At 48.4% G+C, this 26950-nt stretch overlaps 2 protein-coding genes across 2 annotated transcripts; both read right to left on the bottom strand.

Annotated features, from left to right (window-relative positions):
• Window positions 1-7817: 7817 nt before the first annotated feature.
• On the bottom strand, window positions 7818-10250 carry HOXA11 (homeobox A11). Its single transcript, XM_027786445.2, has 2 exons — window positions 9581-10250; window positions 7818-8142 (listed from the first exon to the last, which is right to left on the bottom strand). Exons 1-2 carry the CDS (start codon window positions 10248-10250, stop codon window positions 7910-7912), a joined length of 903 nt encoding a protein of 300 aa, XP_027642246.2. The 3' UTR covers window positions 7818-7909.
• A 14875-nt stretch (window positions 10251-25125) lies between these two features.
• Window positions 25126-26712, bottom strand: HOXA13 (homeobox A13). The gene is made up of 2 exons (XM_055806601.1): window positions 26040-26712; window positions 25126-25416 (listed from the first exon to the last, which is right to left on the bottom strand). Exons 1-2 carry the CDS (start codon window positions 26710-26712, stop codon window positions 25172-25174), a joined length of 918 nt encoding a protein of 305 aa, XP_055662576.1. The 3' UTR covers window positions 25126-25171.
• Between the last annotated feature and the right edge of the window lie 238 nt (window positions 26713-26950).

A 26950-nucleotide genomic window follows, 5' to 3' on the forward strand; every position in this document is an offset into this window, starting at 1 on the left:
CGCGCCACGGATCTGTCAAGCCCCACGTGGTCTCGTCCCCCAGTGCCTGCCTGCCACGGGGAAATGCTTTTTCCACAGCGTGACATTCCTCCGGAGGGGTTCCTCCTTGCGGCGGGAGGCAAGTGTCCCTTACCGCGGACCTGCCGAGCCGGCCGAGGCCCTCCCCAGCCTCCCTCCGCGCCCGAGGGAAGCGCCGGGGCAGGCGGAGGCTGCTACAACTTTGCAACACCCATAAAACCTTTATGAAAACGCGTCTGATTTTTTCCAGTGTGATGAGGCGAGCATCACGGCGCGGCTTCCTCCCGACCGGCCCGTGGGATGCGGTGACAGGGGTAGATCCCACAGCCTATAGAAACCCTTCGAGTTTTTTGTTTTTTTTCCTTCCCGCATTTTCTCCTGTAATACTGTTTGTACTTCCCCAACCCGACTAACCCCGCGATGTGTTAATGTGCGATGGACAAACCCTTATCAGATTCCTATGAGGGCCGTATCACTGCTAACAAAATTAATACCACATAAGGCACCGGTTTATTGGGTGGTATACGGGAAGGCTATTATCAATAGGCTTAGCGTTATAAATACAGATCTAAATAAAATGAAACGTGAGTCCCAACGCCGCGTTCCAAATACATTTCTCTACACAAGTCAGGTATAAAAATTACTCCGGGGAAGTCCGCTCTTGTGGTATGTTTATTTTGCATTTGCCAAATTAAATAGAAATGGATTGCAAACCTAAAAGCCATACGGAACCGAGGAGCAACACTTGAAATACTTCCAAAGCTGTTTTTAAAATAAGCAGCTCTCTTTTAAAAATTGGAGGGGGGGGGGGGGAGGAGAGAAGGCCTATAAAAGTACGTTGCAATCCTCTTCAGCTGGATAAAACGACTCGAAATGCGTCGGAAGAAACACGGGTTGGATTCTTCTCCTTCTCTGCAAGCTAACGCAGAGAAAGCAGACAAAAGGCACGGAGGCCAGGGAAAAACCCGGGAAGGTTTGAAGTTTTCCTTAGCCTGCCCTCCTAGATTTTGTAGCAGCGGGCTGGGGCTTGCCCCCCGTGTCATATCCTGCGGGAGCTGCCGCCGGCAAGGCCGTGCGGGGTTGTGCTGATCGCTGTGAACGGTGCCGGTTTGATGGTCAAGGCACTGCCTCCATCTAGATCATGAACTCAGCTCGGCGCTGCATTATCTCCGCTTTCTTTAATCGCTAACAAGGCCAAGGCAAATAGTAACCAGCATCATCAAACCCAGTGAAGTAAAACTAATAATGTTCACTTGATTCGTAACTATAAAAGATAATGGTCAATTCTGACTAAACCGAGCTAATTTGGCATGCTCTGGGTGTAGCTACTGCATTTCCAGCGCTTAACAATGTGTCCCTTGGAGCTTAACCCCTATTTAAAAGAAATTTTAAAGAATATTGTGGACGCCAGGGGACGAGAAATACTTTCTTTTTAATTCTACTTCTGTAAGTACAGCTATCCGAGGGTCTATAAAACCGAGCAAATAAAATTCTGATAAATAACAAAATCGGCGAGAAGGTGCTTTCGCGGAGAATCTAAATTCAGGCGTACATAGACAACACTATCAAAATAAAACTTTATTGATCTAAGAAAAATATAATAGATGCATTAATAGTGTCGTTAAGCCGTTTTATTGGATGGACTAAAATTAAAAACAAAAAGGGAATAAATAAAACCCGACAGCTCAGCCTAAGTAAATTCTGACTGGAAATCTCAAAATGTATCATGTTAAACCGTGATTTATCTTTTTATTATTGGCCCGTATAACCCAAAAGATCAGCACTGTTAATCCAGAGACGCATTTTGCGAGCTAATTAAAATATGCTTTTATTTGCAGACACGGGCAAACTGCAATTTGTGAAAACGTAAATGGCCTTGCAGTCTGTTGCAGGAGTGCATGCGCCGCCTATCTGAGAATATAGCCGTGGATTACATTTTATACAGCTCCAAAAATTAATGCAATCAGGGTATAGTTATTTAATATTGGAACTGTCAGTTGTCAGGAACGTGCGTGTGTGCCAGATTCCTCCTTTTTTTTTTTTTTTTTTTGTCTCCCCCCACTTTTCTGGATTTGCTCCAAAGAAGGCGGATTTCAAACAGGAGGTTTAGGAACTGCATCTGTGCCAAGTTAGGTGACAAATGACAGCCCCACTAATTTTATCTTTACTAGAAATTCTTTCACGCTGGTGGTGGTGGTGAGGTTGGCTTGTTTTGGCGGATTATCCTGTTAAAAATTAGCCTGAGATTTAATTTTATTCCAGCCATCCGGAGGCTTGTTCTCCTAACTATGTATTATAGTATATGTGTATCGTTTTACTCATTTGGATTAGGAACATATTTTGCAAGTAATTCTGACGAGCTCCGAATTCTAGTGTGCGGCAGGACAAAATACACCCAAACCAATTCATTAGGGCTTTATCTCCTCGCCATTCCTCCAGCACCGGCGAGAACAACGGGGCTTTCTATTGTCCGGAGAGCCCCAAACCCCGTGCAGAAGCAACAACGGTATCGGGTTATATATGTGTCGGGAAAATCTTAAGTCCGTCTTTTAAGTGTACCCCTTATATTGCAAGAGATGGGTCGCACAGCTGTATTAAGCATTTGAAACTGTATCACTTCTTCCCTTTTTTGTAGCTGTCTTTCCTTTAAATAAGATCTGGACGCATATACAAATATCTTTTTTGGTTGTGGTATAGCTTGGCTCTCAGGCACACACGTTGGCCTGAAGTTTCGATTTCAGAGCATTTAATGAAAAGATTGTGACAAAAAAAAAAAAAAAAAGACAACAAAACACAAACCCAAAGAGCTTATGAAAAAGCCTCCCAGGGGTTTGGATGTGGTATGCGAGCTGAGGTTGAGTACACGATTAATTAAACACACTGTAGACACTGAATTGGCTTCGCCTCTTCCCTCCAAAACATGCAAACCCAAATCATGTGAAATAATAAACAGTTATTGTAAGAAACAAGCTTGTTTTTTTTAAATATTATCCTATGACCGCGGCCGTCAGTAAACAATTCGTAACCAGAGGGCGCTTTAGCTGCTGCTGGGGTCCCTTTGATTTATTCAGCCGAGTATTGAATGGGGCAGGGAAACAACAAGGGGAAAAATAAATATTTGATCAAATATGCTGAGTTTAACTTGACTGGTGTAAAATGAAATGTTGCAGAGGGACCCTCAAATCGCCCTGCTCCTTCCCAAGACGTGGCTTCTCACGTCCTGGAGTTGCCAAGGGGAGGTCAAAAGAGATCAACGTCCCCGAGCTTTTAATGGAGCATCTTTGATGAAATCGATAGGTTCCGATAATAATCTAGAAACTGCTCTCTACCGACCGAGCATGTGCTTTTAACTACGCTTGCAACAGTTCCCTGGAAGCACAGTTTTAAAAGGCGCTTTCTTAAAAAATGCTGCAGGCAAGTTACATTACATACGAGAGCAAGGACAAAATCATCCTCTTCCTCCCTTCACCCCCCGGGACAGAAATTTAAAAATTGTACAGTCTCTCCTAAGAAACACGTGGATTAAAATATGTAGTCAAACCAGTATCTCCTCCATATAATACCACCTTCCCCTCCCGCCCTTCTCAAATGGAGACATAACAAAAACATGTGAAACTTTTATGGGCGAGAAAAGTAACCTGGAGTTAGGGATACTCGCAGAGAGGATAGAGTTTCAAAGCTACAACCCAGAGCAGCCCTGAGCACATGAGAATGTGTGACTATTGTTTGTTTACAGCACATGTGCTGGTTTAGGAAGGAAGGCAGGAAGGGAGGAAGGAAGGAAGGAGGGAAGGAAGGAAGGAAGGAAGGAGGGAAGGAAGGAAGGAAGGGGAAATCCAAATCTGGTCTTGCATGAGCATTGATTTAATATGCAATCACATGAAGTTTTTAGCATAAGCCTGTCAAAATTTGTTTACCACAATCTGTGTCCAGCTGCAAGGAAGCAGACTACCCTTTAAAGTTACCAAACGACCCTAACTAAACTACAGTTCAAGTCCAATAAGATCGTCAGAATTGTCTGTCATTTGCAGTCTGTGTTGCCATAGATCTATTTGATTGAAGACACCTACTGCTCCACACATAAATGTCAAGTTTCATAATATTTCCAGTGCTACAATTTTTTTATAACTGGAAGAAAGCTACAAGTTACTTTGAAAAAATATTTCCAGATAACGTGGATTTTCCACGCGGCTGGCCAAAACTCCTCGTAGAGAAAATAAAAGGTCAACTGCAACTTAGAAAGTCCCTTCTATATTATTTCACATCGTAATCACCAACTTTTTGCATCTCTTCCCCTCCCTACGGTCCTTTCCCGCGGTGCTCAGTGGTCGGGGCAGGGGCCACCCCAGCCACTCCGATCACCGCACACTCCTCGCCTTTCTCCACGCAGGGTAGATGTATAAAACACTTACCTTCGCGCATTTCCTAACCCAAAGCCCACAGGCTTTAACTCCAACGAGAAGCCCAAAAATCTCCTCCCCTCCCTCGCCTCCCCGGCATCCCGAGCGGCTTTTTGTAACGCGGAGCCCGGTAAGTGCAATAATTACGCGTGCGGCTCCAGGGATGCAAAATGAACAAAGGCCAAGAGGGTTTTTTTTTGTTTTTTTTTTTCCTTCTTCCAGGGCTGCTCCCCTCGCCCCGGGCGGCTTTGACATTGATCTGAAGATCGCCATCTTGTGGCAAAGCAGCCCCCAAACCGCCGCCGCCGTCCGCCCGCCCGCCCGCCCGCCGTCCTGCCGCGGGGCCCCGCGGCAGGACGGCGGGCGGGCGGGCGGGCGGGCGGACGGCGGCGGCGGGCAGCGGCCGCTCACCTCCCGGTGCACAAACCTCCGGGCGAAGCTCCGCTGCCTTTACAGCAATGCATTTCGTACAGGCGAGCGGACGAGTCACGGGCACTTTTTATGGCCACATTGCCACAGCGACACAGAGGATGCGATTTTATTGGGCTAGGAAATCAAAACCCCGACGAGAGAAACTCCATGGTTTAGCTGCCTCTGGGATTGGCCATGAATGCCAGTTAATTTTTAACCAGGAAAGGAAGCTTGCTGGCTTAACTTTCATTGCCATTCAGCTCTCCATCCGTCCCTCTGTCCCTCTCCCACAGCCCGTCCGTCTGTCCATCTCCTTTTAACCACCGCTCCTCCTTACATACTATGCAAACAAACAAACAAACAAACAAACAAACAAACAAAACGTCCCCTTCCCCCGACCCCCACCCCCGACTTTTTAACATTTCTTTTGAGTAGACATTGTCTGGCTGTGTGGCGTTGTCAACAGAGGCCCAAAGTCAGTAAGTCCTTCACCTCAAGGTTATGGTTGATGTCCAAGCAATACAGAAGTTCAAAGCCAGTAAACAATGCGAAAACAGACCGTACTTTCTTCTCCTGATTAGGATAAGTGTCAACATTAAGGATTCCAACACTCTCACCAAAACACATTCTTATCTCAGCTATTGTTTGGGGTTTGGGGTTTTCTTTCCTCCCTCCTAACTTTCTCCCTCCAGACCTCCGCCTCGCCCCCCTCCCCCACCCACCTCAGTCCACCCCCTCCCTCCTTGGAGATCAAGGACAATTTCAAACAGTCCATTTCCACCACACTGCCATGCAGATCCCCCACCTCCCCAAAGACAACAATTTTCTTAGGGCTCTCACACTTCTAGCCACATCTGTTGGCTGGCTTGTACCTTCCCTTTGGTGCCAGGCTTATAAAACCTGCCCCAAACGCTATCGAGCAGTTCTCCTGGACACATGTGATGGGGAGCAAACAGCAGTGTCACATCAAACCCTCGAGCGCAGGACCTTGCCCCACTGGCGTTGGCAGGATAAGGAAAAGGCCTAACACGTAGTGAGCTATGAAGATACTTCATTTTCCTTTTCCTGTGACCCGCTGAAACGATGCTTGGACAAGCCTGGGTTCACTTGTTAACTCCAGAGTAGAAGATTTAATGGCGAAGTTCACAAAAGAAGAATAATTCGCCCCAAATGACTGAACAAGGTCATGAGGAATTTCGGGTCCCAGAGTTACATTGGATAAAAGAACATGCAGTAACGTAACACCAGAGTAAAAATATAAAGTTTCCATTTTTTTATTTTCTTTGTGCGTTGTTCCACTGTATACATGCAACCAAATACTTTCGCATATTAAAAGAAAACTGTATATACATACAGATGATACATATTGCAAACAGTGATGTCATATAAAGATATTGCATTTTGTGAACTGTGTCAAAGAAATTACATCCATTTGGTAAATTTATTAATCAAAAAACATTCTTATCACCACTTTGTTGCACATGTAAAGAAATCCCACACCCTTTAGCCCCAAAGGAAAAAAAAAAACCAACCAAAAAAAACCCCAACTGAAAAAAACCGGAGAGGGAAGGCATTCAAACAAAATAGGTCATGGGTTCTTTTTTTTATTATTTACAATCTTGTAAAACACCGTTCCTGTATGAAATATACATTCAGATATTCTCAACAGCAAATTACCTTAACGATAGAACACCATATCCTTTGTAAACTGATATAGAATTTTAAATATTTTCCTTTTTTTCTTTTATTTTTTAAATTGCTTTTTTTTTTTTTTCACGCTTTGGTTCCTGCAGGGAAATAGATATATTTATAGATATTCAAAATAAGTCCGAACAACTCTCCATTCTTTGCATATGTCGACTGGGCGATAAAGTAGAGCTAGAGCTCGTGACATTTAGAGTAGACAACAAGAAAATTACCATATTTACATTGTTTGGCTTCTGTTTAAACTCCTCACTAGTCACCTTTAAACGAACATGCGATCGAGTTATTTTAATGATCCAACGTTAGTGCATTGCACAACTCCAAGTTTCAATTAAGTGTTGTGTGGTATTTGCTAAACTGTCGTTCTCCACAGGTATTTCCTGAAGAAAGTTTGTGAGCCAGAAGCCAGAAGGTTAGTTTCCTTTATGGAGTTGTTTCTTTTAAAACACTGAAATTTACACTTTTTTTATTCCGTTTTATTTTTAGTATTTAAATATGATTTGTCTCCGAAAAGATGGCAACGCATAGTCAGTTGTCATAAATAAAACGAGAGCTAATTAAAATTTGCTAAATCTTTTTTTTTTTTCAGTGATTGTTTCTTTACGATATATGGCGAATTCATACCTGATTTTTTAAAGTAAATATTTAAGTCTTTCATTTAGTCCTCTTTGTTACCCCTACCCAATCCCTCCCCACACCCCCAAAGGAAACACTATTATAACCATGTCTACATCCATATTACAACTGTTCGCGGTTGGCCTCGTGAAGGTGTAGGCATGTCATCCCTCCCTCCCTTTAATTCTCTGTGTGTGTCCCTTAAATTCTCCTTGCAAACCCATGGGCAATGGAGCACTGCCTCTAACCTAGACATTTTCCGCTAAGGGAGGACAAAAGATTATTTCTCAAGAGTTTGTATTCTGCAGTGGTCCTGGTTGGGTGAGCTCGACCTGGCAACCTCCAGACAGCTGTTCCGCAGCAGCACAGGGGTGAGGGAGGGCCGGCGGTGGGCGAGTCCGGGGACGGAGAGGTGCCCTCCCCGCCTGTGCCTGCCGAAAGCGGTGGCAGGGCGAGCCGCAGTGCCTGGAAAGGTAAGAGGTATGGATTTTGCACTCAGAGGTGACGTGCACATTGAGAAATGGATGCCATGTGTGTCAAAATCAAATCGATTCCAGTTGATATGTAAATATATATATATATATATATATATATATAAAAAAATCATCATTGAAGTTCCAGAGTGGATTTACATGTACGTAAAACCTTGGATTCTTCTAGTCCCGTCAGATACACACCTCTTTCCTCCACATAACCCCGTGGCTTGACCTTGTCAAGGGCGAAATCTGAATTTAATCTCGTCTTGAAAAACGCTATGAGTTTTAAAGTAGTGGATTAGCTGAGTAATATTGTAATCGGTCCCTGTTAATTTTTTTTTCTTTCATTCTTCTGTTCTGAAACCATATTTTCACTTGGCGGTCGGTCAGATTGAGCATTCGGGAGAGCTGGAGGCGTTTTTCTTTGTTTATGTAGACACTGAAAAAGAATTCCCTTTCTAACTCCCTAATCTGATATTTGGTGTATGGGCATCTCTTTTTACGGGTACGTTGTCCACCTGTGGAGTGAAAAAAGGCAGAAGCGTTTGAGACCCGGCGGGGGCCGGCTGTGGGGGCTGAGGAGGCGTCGGGGGGAGGACATTCGGGCAAAACATATTAATACGGAAAAGACGCGTTTTGCTCGCTCCGGGGCCGGCGTTGGCAGGTCCGAGGCTGGGCGCCAGCCCTCCGCCGTGGCTGGCGCGGGCAGCCGGGGACCGGGACCCGGCGGCTCCCGCAGTGCCGCGGCCCCGGGCAGCGGGGCAGGGCGAAGCCCCCGCCGAGACGCGGGGATCCAGCCTTGCTGCCTCCGCGGGGAGGGCGGCCGGAGGAAGGGGTGGTGGCGGGGGGTTCCTGCGGATCCCACGAGCGGGAAGAAAGCCGTTGTAAGCTGCTCCGCCAGGCGCCACGCACACTGCCCCAGGCAGCGCGGCATCGGGCAGGGGGACCCAGCGCCCAGCCCTCCCCGAGCCCTACCCGCTCGGATCTCGCCCTCATTCCCTGGACTAATCCGGGCTCTGCGTCCCCAGCAGAGGAAAAGCCCCTGAGCCCGAGGCTAAGGCGCCTCATTCTCCCCCAGCCGGCTATTTTCAAGCGGGCTCTCCACCGCATCGAGGTATTCTTCTCTCGATTATCCATTACGGTTTTAAAGTTCATTAAGCAGAATATAAAAGGTTTCAAGGTTCAGGAGCTCTTTACATTAAACGTAGCTGCTATCCCTTTAAAAACTTCCTTTTCTGGTACAGTTCATTGTCGAGGTATTTTTTTCCTCTAGCCGTATACTAGCTTTGCCTTTTAAAAAGCCCACATAAAAAAATCAGACTTTGACAGATTGAATAACAATTGTAAGTAACAAACTGTTGGACAGAAGGCAACACGTAATTGCCACAGTGCCTTAGTAAAATGGCTTCCTTTAGACAAAAAGGCCAGCTTTAGGTTAATTTGTTTCTTTTAATATATTGCTACAGTTCAGGCGGCTACTTTATCTGTTAAACGCTATTCTAGTGCAATCGTTAAAACGGCGAAGGCTTTGAATTCAGCTCCTAACTAGACTTCTGGTGCAACACATGGCTTTTATAAAATCACTGGATTACATTGATATCAAAGGAGTCGGGATCTCCTTTTTTTTGCCGAATTTACAGGCACCGAACGTACGTTATTATATTTTCGAGAGTTGACCACAGAGCTCTTTTTTATTATTATTAAAAAAAAAAAAAAGAGGAAGGAGAAAGAAAAAAATTTTTTAAGGCATCCATTGCCCGGTGGGTATTTCACGGCCAATTTCAGCACTAAACACGTGATCTCGCCTTTTATAACAAAGTTTTGTTGGGGGAAATCTAAAGGCCCTTCATAAACCTTATATGCTTATAAAACAGCATATAAAAATTTAACAGCGGCGGTGCGCTAGATTTCAAGCTGCCTTTCCTAAAAGCGCTCGGGCGCTGCCTTTATACGTACTGGAGCTGCCGGATTTCTCCTCATTGTTGCCGGAAGATGACTCGGGGCTGCTGCTGCTCTCCGGCCGCCGCCTCCTCTCCTTCTCCGCCGCCGCCGCCGCCGCCGCCGCCCTGCCGCAGCCGCCCTCCGAACTTGAAGTTGCCGCCGCCGCCGCCCCGGCGGCCGCGGGCGCCTTGTCGCCACTCTTGTCTACCGGGTAGTCCGCCGAGGCCAGGTTTTCCGCCGTGCCATAAGCCGTCTCGAAAAACTGGTCGAAAGCCTGGGGTAGGACCCCGTTCCTGCCCACCGTGCTATAGAAATTGGAGGAGACGTTGGTGCTGGGGTGGTAGACGTTAGCTGTGTTTTTGCCGAACATCTCGCCCATGCTAGCAGTGTTGGTGGCAGGCAGGCAGTCTCTGTGCATGATCTCCTCTGCGGAGTAGCAGTGGGGCAGATTGTTCCTGGGGTGCCATTTACTGGAGGGATCAATGGCATATTCCCTGAAGGTAACTTCTCTCACAGGTTGGACCTGGGGTAGGTTGGAGGAGTAGGAGTATGTCATAGGGCGAGAAGACGGGGTCTGGGGCAAAAAAGAAGGGAGGCTGGAAAAATCAGGACCCGAGACGTAGTAAGTACAACTTGGCAAATACATGTTAGAGGAACAAGGAACACGCTCATCAAAATCCATCATTAGGGCTACCTCGGCTTCTCCGCATTAGCTGAGCTTAACATGATTCTCTAACGCAGCTGCCTCTTTGAAGCAGATCCGTGAAGTAAGAGATGGGGAGACGTAAGCTGACGTGGAAAGCTCTCCCCGGCGGCGGCAGGGAGGTGCGGTCACGTGGCCCGACGTTGACATTGACGAGCGGCGGGTCCGGGCCCCGCTCCCTTTGTGGCCATCGCGGGGGGAAGCAACAGCTCGTCGCCAGCGCCTAAGGGCGAGCCGGGCGCAGGTTGGCCGGGGGGGTAGCCTTGGGGGACACAAAGCCGCGTTGCCACTGTCCCAGGCTTGGCCGCCCGGCCCATGGCACCCACTGGCTCTGGAGTAGCGAGGCTTAGCAATCCCCCCAGGGTTAGGTGAGACCTTTCTGTTTGTTTGTGTGCTTGCTGGGGCGCTCGGCGGCTCGCTGGCCCGCTCCGAGAGGAGGGCACAGGAGAGATGCAGGCACCGTTTCTTCTGCAAAGCTGCTTCCGAGAGGGAAACGCTCCTGAAGAAATCGGCCGGGTTTATTTTTCTCTCCCCCCCCTCTTTTTTTTTTTTTTTTTTTAAGTTTGTTTTGGTTCGGTTTCGGCTTCCCCTCCTCCCCCCCAAAAAAATACCCCAAAAAAGGCAAAAAAAACCCACAAAAAACCCAAACCAAAATCCCTCGCCCCGCAGGGTTTTTCTGGAAACGTTACTAGAAAGAATGTGCCAGGGTCAAGTCTGTACTGATTTTCATGGTGAATAGATTACATGCTTGCATTCATGTTCACTTCCGAAGCGCTTAGTGTCTTCCTTCCCTTACTTACATATTAACCTCAAATACCCCGCGCGGCTTCAGCCAAGCTTTACTGGACGTAGTTAACAATGTGGGGTTCCCAGGACGCAGGTTGTTTCTCCTCACCCTCCCCACGCCGTCCCTTGCCTCACTCGCAATGCCAGAAAGCCCTTTAAATTGAGACCACGGAGCTAAAGAGTGTTTGCTGATCTCTCTGCCTCAACGCTGCCGCTAAACACTTGGAGAAACAGTGGATATTGGGCTACCCCGGCTTGACAAATACTCCGAGTTTAGTTGCCAGAAGCCTAGTTAAAATTATTTGACATACTGTTAACCCCTAGGAACAAACTCGCCGTACCGAGATACTTTCCTTTTTGCATCGTACCGTCGCTGAAGGCTGAGACCCAGGGAGACCTATTTTAAAAACGTGGTTAAACTTTTACTATTGTTGCATGAAAGGGATGATATAGAAAGCGGATTGTACCGGGCAGAGACTAAAAAGTACTTCTCTGCCAATAAAAATGCACACCCCACCGAATGAGCAGAGCCAAAGAAAACAGAGAAATACGCCAAAGAATACAGCACCTTTTGAGGCATGGACATCCCTAGGCTCTCGGAAAAAATATTTTTTTGCTATTCTGATGCTCGATTTCAGAAAAGAAATATTTGGGTTCCGGCTGGATTTCATCAAAATAGAAAAACAGAACGGCAAAAGGCTATTGTTGAAGTCGGTGCTCTTAGGAAATCAGATGTAGTTCAAGATCCATGCCCCCGTGGACTTTGGAGGCTAATGGAAGGGAAACGAAAATGTTAGGGAAAGAATATTTGGATTTCCCCCCCTCTTCCTCTGCAGTGCTGTGGAAGTATTTATATATCCGGAGAAAGTTCTCTAGTAAATTCTGGAGATCTTCGGTATTTAAATGTCAACATCGATTTGTTTATTTATTGCTTAGCTTATCGTAACTGACTCAATAACAAATCTAATCATGTTGTGCACAGAGAAAATATTCTCATTATGTATTTTCCCTACATTATAGTTAACTATTGCGTTTGAATTCAAGCTGTAAATTCAGTATTATCAAGTAATTACTTTGTAGTGGAGTAAACTAATTTATTAGCATTAATGTTTATATGCCTTTTTCTTATTTTACAAGGGTTACCGTTCACAAATCAAATGCCCTGGACGTATCCCTGTAATGAACTCTTTAGTTTTGTTTGCTGCAAGAACTTCTTACGCTTACTGCATGTCTACGAGCTGAACTTGAAATTAATGAATTAATCTTCCGGCTTGACATATTTGCTAGAAAGTGGATGGAAAGAGATTGCATGTTGTCAAAACCGCTAGCAGAAGACTGCAGTGTCGTTTAGGGATTGTAAAAGGGGTTTGGGGTTTTCCCTCTCTCTCCCCCTCTCTTTTCTTTTTTTAACTGGGGGTGGGGGTGGGGAGGTGGAAGGTGGGTGCAAGAGCTCTGGTTGGCTTTTTCCTTAATGTTATACTTTTGCTTGCATTTACTTCCCCCCTAGCTTTTGCGGGGGGTGGGGGCGGGGGGTGGGATCAGGTTTGGGGGGTCGGAAGCCTTCTTTTGGTATCCGAGCACTGTTTATTTTCCCTGTGTCCCCCCACCCTTCAAATCCGTTGATGAAAAACCTCTCCCCACACCCTACACACACGCAGACACCCCTCCTTGAAACAAAATGGAATGTATAAGGATTTCAGTGACTTTGAGATAACAAAGGCGCCACCATTGCAGAGCCTCGCCCCGCCTCTGTGTGATGGCAAACAAATTCTTGCACTTGTATTAGGGCTTTTAAGGCTATAATTGAACACGGCGCGTCTAGGAGAACCGAAAACAGTTCTAGACTGACCTGCGGTTTTATAGCACTTTGGCAGTCAACTTCAGCTTGTGTCAGAGCAGACATGACAGAGCTGCCCAACGCTTAATCGCGGGACGCCACCTCCTCGGACTCACTGCAGCCCCCCTCTTGCATTTCAATAAATTTCAAACCTTGGGGCTAGAAATGGGGAGCAGAGCTGGCACAGGTTTGTATGGGGCTCTTCCCCGGTCCTCTTTGCAGCCGGGGCTGTGGCGCCGTGCGAGGCTCCGCCGTGCCAGAGGTCGGGGCTGCCTCTGGGAAACAAAGGGAAATTAAGGCAAGAAGGGCGAGAAGGCAACTGGAAATAGGCGTGTGTGTGCGTGGGTGTGCGTGTATCTGGGCATATGTGTGCTTGCACAGCATGCACACGTGCGGCCCCGATGCCTACTTTTGAATAGCCTGAGCTGCTCCCCACCCCCTGCCGCTCCCCAAACCAAGCAGCCTATTTCTTCAAGCGGGTTTGCAGCGCAAGGGGACCCCAAAACGCCTCCCGGTTCCCCCTGCCGAACAAGCGGGAAGGGTGATGGGGAAGGCTGCGAGGGGCGCAGCTCGTCTGGGAGCGAGGAGACACCCAGGGCACAGGCTGTTCTCTGCTTTATTTGCTGTTAAGTGAAACAGAGATAATGTACGCTTAAAGCCCCGGAATGTGTGGGTAATTGCAGGGAGCCTGCTGTTAAGTTGCTGTGTTCAGCACAATTATCAATGTTGATTATTTGGTCTAATGTTGAATTGCTCTTTTAATACAGTAATTGGGACTTCCGCGTTGAGGAAGGGGGAAAATCGAGCCTTCCCCTCGCTAACCTCACTGAAAACAACATAAACAAAGGCAGGCGTTTCGTTTGGAGAAGCAAAATGCATTCGTTACGCCTTCCCATGTATTTCGGCCGGATTAGAGAGGGTAAAACTGCTCTGAATTTGGGAGCTCTGCTGCAGGACGTTCTTGCAAAGGACAAGCGTGGCCAAGAGGTGGGGAGACTGTGAGCACATTTACCCATAGCTAAGCTAAACAAAGCGTGGAAAAAAAGCTACATCTCTTCTTTGGAGGAATATAAACAGAGCTAGGACGCCTCGATAGCCTAGCTTTTATATATACAGATGGCGTGCAAAGGAAACTGTTTAACTTACTACTGCTCGTCTCCAAAAGGTCAAGTTCTACAGTATCTAAATTGTTGTCTTTTTGCACCGGGTTTTGCTTGAAAAAATTTTGAAACTGACCATTTACCTTGCCAGTAGGGTGGGTGCCTGTAATTAACAGGAGAAACTGTGCTAAAAGGAATTTGCGTCAAGAGGAGCTAATTAAAATATTACACGATCGCTGGCTTCAATCGCTGCTGCTCCTTTCGTGTAGGAAGGGTGAGGGGTGTTACAGCTCGAGCAGGAGAAAATATCTCAGGAATTAGGACACTGTTTTGTAAACTTGCGGGTTGATTACAATCTACAAAGGCTTATTAGAAAAACGTAGTATTAGGGAATTCGCAACCTTGTTGCCAACGAGAAGCGCAACCCCTTCCCACCTTTCCCAATTAAAGTAAGGCCAGAAGGCGATAATTCTTCGCAAAATTTCCCATGAATGAAGCTTTAGAAAAGCGTGCTTATTGTTTGGATTTTCAATATTTCAGGCTCAGAAGTTCTTAACTGGCGTTTCTTTTCTGTTTGCCTTTTTGTCCGTTGTGGAAAGGAGCTATACAGAGCCATCTATTTTTTTTTCCTTTTAACTAATTGTGTTCCCTTAACACTACAATAGAAGGTAATGTTACAGTAGTTAGCTAAGATTTTTCAAATAATTTAAATAATAGGTTATTTTTTTTTTTATATTGGCGAGATGGAAGCCCCGTGCTGTGATATGGGACAGACTATTTATTGTCCAAAACCTGAAGCGGTATGGTTGTGATTTTACTAGGAAACTACAAAATACATGTAAACAGAAAGGGCAGATGTAACCAGGATTCAAGTAAGGAATATTCAGAGGGTGTTTTTTTTGTTGTATTTAATAGCATTATATTATTTCAGAGGCTTGAACATCTCAAAAGGCTGTGCTCATCTGTGTGTAGAATATTTTAGATTGATTTTTAATATCGATTACTGAAATCCTTTCCTTTTCTCCGTCACCCTCTGTGTCTTTTCAAGTCGCCGAGATGGAAAAGCTTCAGAGGGTGGTTGGTTTTTTTCTCCTTCCAACCCTCCCCTTTAGTTTGACCATTAAAATTAAATGGCTACGGACGTACAGAGATCGACCCGTCGCTGGCGACCAACCACGATATTTTGCATCCCTTTGCGCTAATGAACATCCGAGGGCTCTGTCTGAAGACAGACCCTGACTCCGATAGCTGATAGCTGCAACAAGGCGAAATATCCAGGGCTTTTTTTCAGGAGAGGAAGCTTCTTAAGCTTCTTCCAGATAGACAACGTCTCTTTTTCGACGGCTGTTTTCTTGCCCTTTTGCAGCCAAACGATTTGTTGCGGTGACAAGCTCCCGGCGCCTTCTCAAGCACGGGGAGTTTCTCATAACGCCGTGTTTCCTCACACACACACACCCCCACCCCGTTCTCTAGCCCTGCGCGCCAGGGCTCTGGGGCGCTGAACCCCGCTAAGATTTTGTTTATTTTTACTGCTCGTAGCTTGCTCTTGAAAAAGAATGGAAGTAGGTTTGGGGACAAGGGGGACACGAGGAGATATTTTCTCAGACAACCAAGTATATCAGAAATTAATTGACTGACGATGCTACCATAAATGTCTCTTTTTCTCCCCTTGAACCCTCTGTGAGAGTCCCCGATATATGAAAACGCACATCCAGTCATTCATTACCACCATTCCTTCCACCCACCCCGCCCCGTCCGCAAGAAATATGGAGTGCAAGAGACTTCTGGCAAAACTAGGCTGCTGGAGAGGACTGTCTAGACCAAGTGGCGGGGCTTTAAAACGAGTGCGAAAGCAAACTTCCCCGGTTATAACCCGCCGGTACAGAAAAGCAGACACTTTCCACCGATCCCCACCTAGACCCACAAAGAAGCGGGTCGTTAGCGCCGTTTGTAGTAGGCAAGTATCAATCCCCTTTCATGACGATGTATTTTATGTGGAATTAATCAGAGCGGTTTAGGGAACATCCCCAGAAACCCCTTGAAAGCGCGGTGCTATTAGTCGACGCGGTTATCTCTACGGACAGCCCCATCGCAGGCGATGTTCCCATGCAAAGTTCACACATATCCCGGAATGCTGCTCTACCCTACACAGAAGAAGAAGAAGAAGAAGAAGAAGAAGAAGAAGAAGAAGAAAAAAAGTCCGCCAAAACATTCCCATGTCGACTTACATTTAAAAGTATTGCTACGACTAATGCCTTGAACTTGACCTTAGATTTGTTAATCCAGGAAATATATTCAATGAGAGGAAAAAAGTCCTACTGCGTTACCTCTGACAAACGAGCATTTTTCTGCCTACCAGGTTAAGATGCAAACAACACACCAGAGTTATGAGATATATAATGTGCCCTCTAGATTAAGAGCAGAAAGCGACAGAAAGTGAAATGCCTCACCGCCGAGACAAGGTCGTAGTAGCTAGACTGTTCCTGTGATGCCAAGAACCACAATTTGCCAGAGAAATTCAAGTCAAGGTAATAGACTGGGATTCTAAGCTAAACTGAATTTTATAGAATATAAGGTTCTCTCTAATGCACATTGAATTTTAACAATGATTTATAAAGGTATTTCAATTGTGGGGTTTTTCTATTTTATTTTATTTTGCCCAACTCGCCAAGAAACACATCAGATTTTACTGTACCACACTGCTAACTTTATAGGAGAGCCTTATTCACATATTGTGAAACCCACCTAAGTAAAGACATTTCTTCATCAAGGATTGTTTTAGGGGGCGGGTACAGGAAGTATCACTATACTGGGGCTGTCAAATCAACGACTTCAAAGCCCCAACTTCATATTTTGATGGACCCTCAGAATTGCATTATAGTGAAGGTACCTGTATTCGTGTAACCTTTATAGGAAACTATTTCTCGAACACGAGCTTAAAATACGTGCTGCAGTTGAGGATGCAATCGTGTGCCCGCGCACGGCTCAGCCGGCTCTATAAGGACTGCTTCTTGTCTGTTCTCCCCTATGTCATGCAAAGATACCCATAAAAATAGCTCTCCCCTCAGCCTAATATGGCTGCTCTTGCCTATGCCGGGGTGGAAACCTGCTCACGGTCCCGCTTATTGCCCTTTCCCGACTTCTCAACAAACGCCGATACTAACACCCGTTCTTACAGAAATCGGGGCGCATCAGCACGACAGGTCCACGCCGCAGAGGCCGGGGGGATTTGGGTGAATTCCCCCGACCGAATCAAGCTAGGCGGAGTGCGGGGGTTATTCGTCCTTTCTCTTTCGGTTTTATTTTCCCATCAAGTGTCCATACAGCACTGTATTTTCATTTTACAAACCCTCACATATTTAAACACAAACCAATCACTAGCTGGAGACGAAGCCCATCCAAGATTGTTTTGTATTGAAATCCATCTTTTTTATGCCTACCCGAGGGCATCTCGAAGGCTAAACCCAGACTTAAATACCCTGCTTTTCCATTACTCCTCGCCCAAGCCGACTAGAGGCCGATATATACGGTCAGGAATAAATGAAAGCCCTTTGCTCGGTGCGTTCAGATCAAGGCAATTACGACGAAGTTCAGATTAATTTAAACTGGCAGGTTACAACGCCCGGCTGGCATTTTTCTCTCTAGATACACACAGGCAACAGCGAAAAGCAGACAGGTTAAGCATCCTTCACCTGCTTTCTTCCACACACAGTCCACCGTCCTCCCTGGCTCTTGAATGATTAAAACAATTTCAGAGGCAAACACACCGGAATAAAACAACCGGGAATAAAACCCAGGAGTCGCTTTTCCATGCAGCCAGACCCAACTCTGCAAGACAACCTGGTGCAGCACAAAGCTAAGCAACCAGCAGCACTATCTGCAAGTCTGCCCGCGTCTTAGGCTCTGACCCCAGCCTCTCCTGGCCCTCTTTCCTGCCAAGGGCCTTCTTTGCTTTCCACCTATGCTAGAATAGGAAGCAGCATCTCTGGGAAAGGTGGAGCCAGCACCCAAGCTAGAGAAGCAGTCTTACTTTTCTCAACGGGCTCTTCGACTCTATTAGCATCAGCCCAGGCAGCCTTCTTCACCCAGGTCCCCGCAGCAGAAGCGGCACTTTGGCCTCATACATCGTGGGAGAAAGGGAGCGGGGTGGGTGGGTGGGCTGGGGGGAGAGCAGGGGCCTGGGAAACCCTCCACAAAGGCCTTCCAAATGACTTCGCTCCAGTCATGCGGGGGGCTTTGCGGGGGACTGGGTGGGTGTTTGTTGTTGGCTTGTTTGCTTAATTCACCACCGAGCCAGGGGGAGAGGAGAAACATTCAGCAGCTTCCAGGAAGAGCATGAAAATCTTACCCAAGCATCCAGAAGTCTCTCGCCTGCGCAAAAATATATCCCCACGGAGACTGACAGCTAGGATCCCGCGCTGGGCTGTAGACCTCCAGATCAGTGAGGATGGATTGCATATTTTTTGGTTTCCTCCCTTACAGATTAAATATACTTGGTCCACAAAACATTCCTTCTCGATTTCTCAGTGGCTTGGGTTGCTGTTGACTTGGGGGTTTAAATTTTTTTGTTCTAGTTGTTGTTGGTCTGCCTTTAGACGGAGAGAAATCTAGCCACTGGGGCACATCCTCCTTCCTGCCAGCTTCAGGCAAAATGCAGCAATATCACAGGCTAATGACGATTATTGCTATTATTATTACTACTATGATTGCCATTTATTTTTTCCTCTCTCTCTCTGTCTCTCCCGGTCCCCTAGCATTTCCGATGGCGATTTGCACACAAGGTGATTGCAGGAGGTTAAAATGCTGTCTAATTCCCCGGATTCCCGTCGCACGAGATGGAGGAAAAAAAAAAAAAGTCCCAGTGTTTTTGATCACGGGACACCCGGCCGTTCCTCCCCGGTACACCCTGGGTCACAGTACAGTAATGACCGTGGGTTGTGCGTTGTAGGACTTGACCTTTCCTACGTAGAAGAGGGCGCTTTCCTCTACGCTACGGGGAGGGAAGGGAGGGGGGAGCGGCGGGAGGAAGAGAGATGCTCTCTTTGGGGATGTTTAATCACGGTTCAGATCTAGGAACGGGCAAAGCTTCTGCCTTTCAGCACGCCATGTTGAAGCTATTCACCAGAGAAATTTTTTTTTTTTTTTGGAGGGGGGTGCGGAGGCGGGAGGGAGGCCGGAGGGAGGAGGGAGGGAGGAAAGACTTAATGAGCATTTGCATTTCGTACCCTAGTTCATGAATCAACTGTATTCAAAGAGGAGGGGGCCCGGGGGGCAGGGAAGGGCTCACGGCGTGGTTAAAACACTCGCGGCCGGACCCCTGCGTCCGGGGCGCATCAGCCCCACGTCCCCGCCGGCCCACGCGGAAAAACCACCCCCTGGTCCCCCCCCTCTTCTTTTTGGACTCTGTTACCGGCCGAGAGCGCGCGAGGCCATCTCTTCAAATCATCATTAAAGTGCATTAAAACGCATCTAAAAGTTATGAATGGTAACAAACGGCCTTTTAGCGCCTGCCAATATTTTTTTTGTATTAAATGCTGTCTTGATTTTATTGCTAACGCTGCCCACGGAGAATGCTGAAATGCACCAGGAATGGGGTTTTATTTAAGCCATAGCCATTTTCTTTTTAAATAACTTTAATTTATAGGCTGAAGGCCGAGATGCTTACCCGTTCGATCAGACGCATACAAAATAAAGTCGCTGCTCTGGAAGCATTGGGCGATTTTCTTTTCTGAGCATTTCAATGTTGCGCACCATGTTTTTTCCGTTTACTTCAGAGGCCATCTCAGCTAGCAAGGGTTTTTTAAGCGGGAGTCTTTCTGAGCTAAAGGTGGCTGAAAAGATACAGCTTTGCAGTTCTAGTTACTTTTTTTTTTTTTTTTTTCTTTTCGGAAATATGCTCCTGTCAAGGTTTATTTCCCATAGCAAACCACCTTTGCTACTGCCAAGAGCTCAAGGCGGGGATAGATTAAATACCGGATTATTCTCTCGGTGGGTAAAAATACAAAACATTTGCTGTACCCGTCCGTCCGCATCAAAGATGTAAGGCCGCTTTCTGTTCATGGGAATTTAAAATCCGAGGGACCAAGGACGCCTAGAATTAGGTGATTATAAGTCAACATCTCCAGACACTGGGAATTAAAGTGTATGTTGTGGAATCCCGCAAGAATTACTTGAAGAGAAAGTAAACTGATCTTTTTTTGTCTCTAATTATGTTTTGCGTTTTACAGTGGGAATGAAATACTGCTCTGACATTAATGTTTCTATAAATACGATAAATATACGGTATTAACTTGCTTCCTCTGTCCCTTGCTTTCCTCTGCACATCAGCTAAAATGTTATACCTAACATTTTAATTTCTAGGGGAGCTGAGAAAGTAGAGTTACTACTTTACTTACGTACATTTTGGTCTTTTTAATTTTCTGTTTGTTTTTATTTTCAAATTCTTCTTCCGGCACTTTTTTTTTTAACGTCTGCAAATAAAACTCTTCGCACATATAGCTCTGCATAGCAAGCCGGGCACAATAAGTTCCCCACCACCATTTTAAAACATTCTTGGTAACGCAGGGAATATAAATAATCATTCTCACCAAACCGCGTGTAGGGACGGACGTCGTGAAGTAATGTATCACGTTGCTTAATTATTTTCGTTGGTGATATATTTACTTGTAAAACGTATTAGGGATGTACTTTAGGACGCTGGCGGCAGATTGGTGAGAGGGGAATATGTAATGCAACAGCAATTTGTACTCGAAAATGTATGTGCCAACAGCTTTTGGACGGTAAATGAAGGTAATAAATAACACGAACACACACACCTACACAGCCGCTCTCCCCCACGCTCTGAGGCCACATCTACCCGGCGGAGGGACGGAGGGACGGGGCCGCGGAGGGCCGCGTGGGTGCAGCCGTGGGTAGGCAGGGACGCGGGAGGACCGAGGCGGGGGCCGGCACGCACTTAAAACCCGCAGACAGGGAATTTTTCGCGACTCGGAAAACCGCAGACATCCTTGTCTCGGTGCCCTGAGTCGCCGCACGGCCGCGGCGCGGAGGGCTGCGCCGGGCACCGCCGCGCCCCGCAGCCGCCTCCTCAGGGGTGCCCCGATGAGCCCAGCACGGAACTCCCGGCCTCTACTCACCTGACTAAGCCACTCGCCCCTGTGGGACGTCCCCCGAGCAGAGCCTCGAGCCGGGCCCGAGGAGGAGGCAGCGGGTCCGAGAGGTGCCGCTGGCCCCCGGCACCGGGCACGGAGCCGCCGGCGCGGCCGCCGCACGCCCGGGTGTTGGGGGCAGACACCCCGGCAGGGTGGAGGAGCTCCGCCGCCGGCCCGCCGTGGGCCTGATCCTCCTTCCCCGCCGGGGACTCTCCGCCGCAAGGCCGGGAAACATGACCTGCTCCTCCCGCTGGAGCCTGCGAGAGCCTCGACGCTGACTTACATGGTAGCGCGGGTCCGATCCAAAATGTTACTTTACTCCTGCCAGCGATTGCGAGTCAAACGCTCCCCTTTTTGCCCTGTGAAATATATATGCCGCAAAGCTATTTGAACAGTAGTGGGAATTTAAATTCCTAATCCACGGTCAGTCTAGAAATGCTTAGCAGATTTGAACGGTAGGGTAGTTCAGTGTGAAAACATAATCTTCAAATGCTAGCTCCAATTTGAAGTTACCTTAGAAAAAAAAGAAAAAGAAAAAGAAAAAAAAGCTGTTATTTTACTAATGTCGGCCATATTCTCGTTGCGAGTTCCTTTCAAGGCGCCCCCGAAATATATCGCTCTGGGGCATGGTGTGAAAACAGAAGATCCTGCCCAAGATACAGAGGACTAGAATCCTGTCGATCATCCTCATCTCCGACCTGCAATACAAGTAATTTGCGGTGTGTCTCATGCAATAATTATGCAGATTGCGAAATACAACGGAATAAATGGAATTATTTACTAGGAGCGAGAACAAGTGTAATTCACAAGTAGCTTTCTCCAGGCGATTCAGCTCCTTCAGGAGAAAGCGTTGCAATGAGGCGGAGGAAAGGCGGCTGGCCGGTGCCTGAAGCCGGGGCAGACCTGTGGGTATCTGCCAGCGGACGGCAGGTACGGCCGGGGGGACACCGGCCGCCGTAGCCAGCCCGCAGCCCCCGGCCTTCGCGCAGGATGCGACCGGGACAAGCGGCTGCCCGCGGCTGCGGCAGCCCCAGCGCGGGGGGTTCGCTGCCTGCTCCAGCTCCGCTGAGCGTCCCGGGCTGCGGGGCTGCTGCGGGGGTCGTGGAGACTGCTGGGTGCCCAGCGGCGGGGGAGGCAGACCAAGGCCGTGCCCGCCGGGGACGGGTTATCGCCCCTTCGGGCGGTGTTGCGCCCGTTGTCCTACACCCGGCGCCGCAGGCCATGGGCAGGCCGTGTCCTTGTCATAGGAGCTGTCCCCCCTCCCCTCACAGGGGCACGCTGTCACCCCAAAGCACAGCCCAACTGCACGGCCTGGAAGCCAGCTGCCACTTAGGTACCTCTCCCCGGCTATTTGCCCAGCGGGACGGGGGAGATCTCACTCAGAAAGCCCCTGACCGGCCTCTGAAGGGATGCAGCCGATATTCCCACGCTCCACGGCAGCGGGTTTCCCCCCGCCTGAGAAACCGCAGCCCTCCGCGGTCCCTGCGCGCCCCGAGAGCGGCGAGCGGTGGGCGGATAACGCGCCCGCACACTGCGGGAAGGCTGAAATCCCGCACGGAGTGCAAAGCTCCCGACACGACAGCCTCCTGTAAAACAGATCCCGCTGCTGCAGGTACTTTTCATGTAAGTTATTGCACGAATGCGTTACAGTCAGATCTGAGGGTCGGAAACCGCTCTGCGCTGATCCCTGCAGAGGTGGGTCCTTCTGAATTTCAGAAATGTAAGGCTAGAAGCGCACAGCTAGCGCGGTATCTGATACCCTCTAAATGTACCGTAAAGGTCCCCCAATAGCTCTAATTAGAGCTGCAGACCACCGCAGGAGACAGGCGGCGAAAGGAAACCTCTCTTTGTGCCCGGCCAAACTCGCCCGCCACTCAGAACACCGGCCGGCCGGCGGCTCCTCACATCGCACCGGCATCCCCCAGCCAGGCACCGCTAAGCACCGATTCTCACCCCCGGCTCAGCCTCGCCGGTGTCCTGCCACCACCAGAGCGAGCGAGCGAGCAAGCGGAGCACAACCTGCTCCGTGCTCTACCTTGTAAGTTCAGACATATATTTTATATATATATATATGTGGATATGCGGCGGTCCCCGCTCGGAGAGGCACGCCCGCTTGTGGCGGCGCGGGTCCCACGCGTGTGCGCGCCCGCCCGCGGGGAGGATGCTGCGCGGGTGAGTGCGCGGGCGCGGCCATGTGCAGGCGCGGCGACGGCCACGAGGTGGCGCTGTCGGCCCGCGGATGCCGCCGGCGCGGGGAGCTGTCAAAAGTCAAGGTCACAAATCGGCTTTTTTCCCCTCAAGGTCAAGGTTTCAGGCCTTCCCCATCCTGTCATCGCCACGCAGCACCCCCACCTTCCCGCCGAGGCACCGCCAGGCTGGGCAACATCTCCCCGTTCCCGGGGCCGGCCGCCGGACTCCATTTCCCGGCGAGGGCTGTAGCGCGGCGCTGGTATCATCCCGCTCTTCCTCCCCCGGGCCCCCAGCCCCGCTGCAACCCACTGTTTAACATTACCAAAACATCTATAGTTTAGGAATGCTTGTTATCAGGCGTGCCTGCCCCCAGATAAACACCGTCCAGAAAAGAACCACCATATAGACATAAGCTACATAATGGAAGACAACAGTATTACAAGACATATACATTATATTTTTCTTATGAAATGCATGTAGGTATGGAAAAATAAGGAGCATTTCTTTCAGGTTTTATTACAGTGACTATTTTATTAACAGCATTAATACTACTATACCTGTCTACACGTCTTGGGTTTTCATTTTTCAGTAGAAATATTAAAAAAAAATGAGGGTGCACAAGTACATTTTCACAGTGCGCTGATTTTTTTTATTATTATTTACAAGATAGCTTCTTATAGTGAATAAAAACAAAATAATGTGCTGGTTGAAATAACTGATTGGATTAAAAGGTGCTGTAAAAAGAATCCCTAAACGTTCTACTGAGGCCTCATAACAGACAATAAACAAGGAGAAACGACTAATTACTTATAGATCAAAATATAGATTATATAAATCAAAATACTTCTGGGGAAAAATGTATTTCAGTTCAAAGCTCTTGGATATTTTTTCCAGGAAGCTGGGTTTCCCCCCCCTACTGTAAAGAAATGCCAATGTTCCCGGTTTTTGTATCCACCCAGAGTCAAATATTTAAAATTTTCCGGGGATTCAGAATATTAATTCTTGAAGATTATTTGAGGTTTAAAATAGGCAGAGTCCTTCAAAAAGTATCTATTGTACGGTCTGCAGGAGAAAAAATAAACAAACCCACCCTTCCCCCACCCTCCCCCAATTCAGATGACAAGAAATCATCTGCTGAAATTAAAAAATAAAACAGAAAGACATCTCCAAGCAAATATTTTCCCTTCTATCCCCACTAGTTTGCAATGTTTAAAATTTGCTATTAAGATAGATCCTCCACAGAGCTTCCTTCATTACTGATGTCTCTGAAATCCTTATTCAGTACCTTCGAGGTTTATTATTACTTTTTTGACATTAAATGCATTGCTTGAAAACATACAGTAATTGTATTTTTTTTTTTCACTATGGTTTACCTGAGCAGTCATTCAACATACAGTTTGGATTGCAATGGAAGAAAACCAGATTATGTGTTCACATCGACCTCCTCATGTTAAACCAGCTCTTGCACCGTGGCTACGAAGAGTCTTCTCAAATAGTAAGGTCGTAGAAGTACTCACAAGTTTCTCAGAAAATCGTGTCTTTATTGGAAGTGTATCTCTCGGGGCTGGGAGTGTGGGCTTTACAGTCTGTCAGTGATACTGGCTGGCTGCTGGGGATTTCAGGAGAACTGTCAGTTTTAAGCACTTTGCTACAGCAATATTAAAAAACAAACAAACAAAAAACCAAAAAGCTGTAATTCCAAGGATACAGATCTCTTTTTCTGAAAGAAGAGGTTAATTGTCTTTTCTCTTTTTAATTATTATTAATAATTAGTTTAATCTGAACACGAAAAGAAAAAGTTCTGAAACTTTGAGCTGCTGCTTCTCCATTTTTAATCCATTAACTGGTAGTCTTCAATTTGTTGATCACTTTTTTCTCTTTGACCCTTCTGTTTTGGAACCAGATTGTGACCTGTCTCTCTGACAGATTTGTAGTCGCCGATATCCTCCTCCGTTTGTCTTTGGTTATGAATTTATTTGTAGCATATTCCCTTTCGAGTTCTTTTAACTGGACCTTTGTGTAAGGCACTCGTTTCTTTCTCCCACGTCTGTACGAGTTTGCATCTGAGGGATGCGTAACGACGTCTGGAACAGAAAAACCACGGAGGCAAGCGTTAGAAAATCGCTCGAACCGCTTAGGACATCTTCAAGTGGTACAGGGGTTAGAGCTACAGCGCACTCCTCCGCCTGCCCCGCTCCAGCTGAGCTACTAAAGCCCGGCTCAGCATTTGGGATTTCTCTTTCCTGGCCGCGCAGGCAGCTTTTAGGCAGGGGAAGGCTCGCTTCTGTCAGACAGACAAATAATAACCACAAACCCCACGGAGCCCAGCCACGGACTCTGGGAAGAATCGCGCGGGGCTGCAGCGATTTACCCAGCCTGCGTGCTCCGGAGTTTATGGACAATAATACCGCAGCCCTTCCCACGGCCCTTTTCAGCTGTTTCCTCTCCCGGTGCCGGCGGCAGGGCCGGGCGGCCGAGGCGGGATGCGCCGTGCGCCGGCGGGGGGCAGGGGGCGGCACCGGTGCCGCTCCAGCGGCGCCGGGGCATGTGCGGGCCGGGATGGGGCCGGGGAGCGCGGGCGGGGCGGGGAAGGGTCAGCCCGGGGGTGATCCCGTAGCCCTGCCGGCGGGATTCCCGGGAGGGGCGAGCGGGGGAGGCGGGGGGGGGGGGGGGGGGGGGGGCAGGGGTAGCCATGCAGGTGTATTACCCGGGAGGGTGGATTTCCAGAGGTGAGGCGGCTGGCTCTGCTCCTTGGGGCAGTACACTTGCCCGTTCCACCCATTGGTGATGGCCCAAGGCTGGTAGCTGTCCATGGGGAGCAGGGGGTCGTGGCGCGGCTCGCCGGGGCCGCCGATGGCGGGCACCACGGGCATATCCAGATAGCCGGGCACCGGCTGGTAGGGCCCGGCGGCGTAGCCCTGGTAGAAGGCGAACTCCTTGGCCCGCGACGTGAACTCCTCGCCGGAGACCGAGGTGTCCATGTACTTGTCGGCGAAGGTGGAGGCGGGCTGGGCGCAGGACTTGATGGCGTTGTGGTGGGTCATGCGGCAGGGGTAGTAGCCGCTGCCGAAGTAGCCGTAGGGCAGCGCGGCGCCGGAGGAGCTCTGCACGGCGGCCGAGCAGGGGCTGCACTGCTTGACAGCGGGCTCGGCCATGCCGGCGGCGGGGGCCTCGCTGGAGGTGTAGGCGGCCGCGCTGGGGGCGGCCAGGGGCGCGGGGTGAGCCATCAGGTTGCGGCAGGGGTTGGCCGCCGCCGCCGCCGCGAAGTTGCTGCTGGCGTGAAACCCGTCCATGTTCTTATTGATCTCATCCAGGCTGTTGTCGTAGAGGAACATGACGGGCTCGATCCAGCGGGGGTGGAGGAGCACGGAGGCTGTCATAGCCCGCTCCGCATTGAGACTAGTGGCTCTTTTTTAAAAGCCCCAAAGACTGAAAAAAGAGATACTCAATCTCCGGGACTTGACCAAGGCTGACGCGCCAGTGTCGCGCCAGGCCGGCCCTCATTGGGCCGCCCGCCCCCACGTGATATGCAAAGCAGCTGATAAACATCTGAAGGAATAAAGTGGAGATAATTAAATAACGCAATAACCGCGCGGGGCCGGGTCCCGGCACGGGGGC

Source organism: Falco peregrinus, chromosome 5 (genome assembly GCF_023634155.1).
Source record: "Falco peregrinus isolate bFalPer1 chromosome 5, bFalPer1.pri, whole genome shotgun sequence".
NCBI lineage: Eukaryota > Metazoa > Chordata > Aves > Falconiformes > Falconidae > Falco > Falco peregrinus.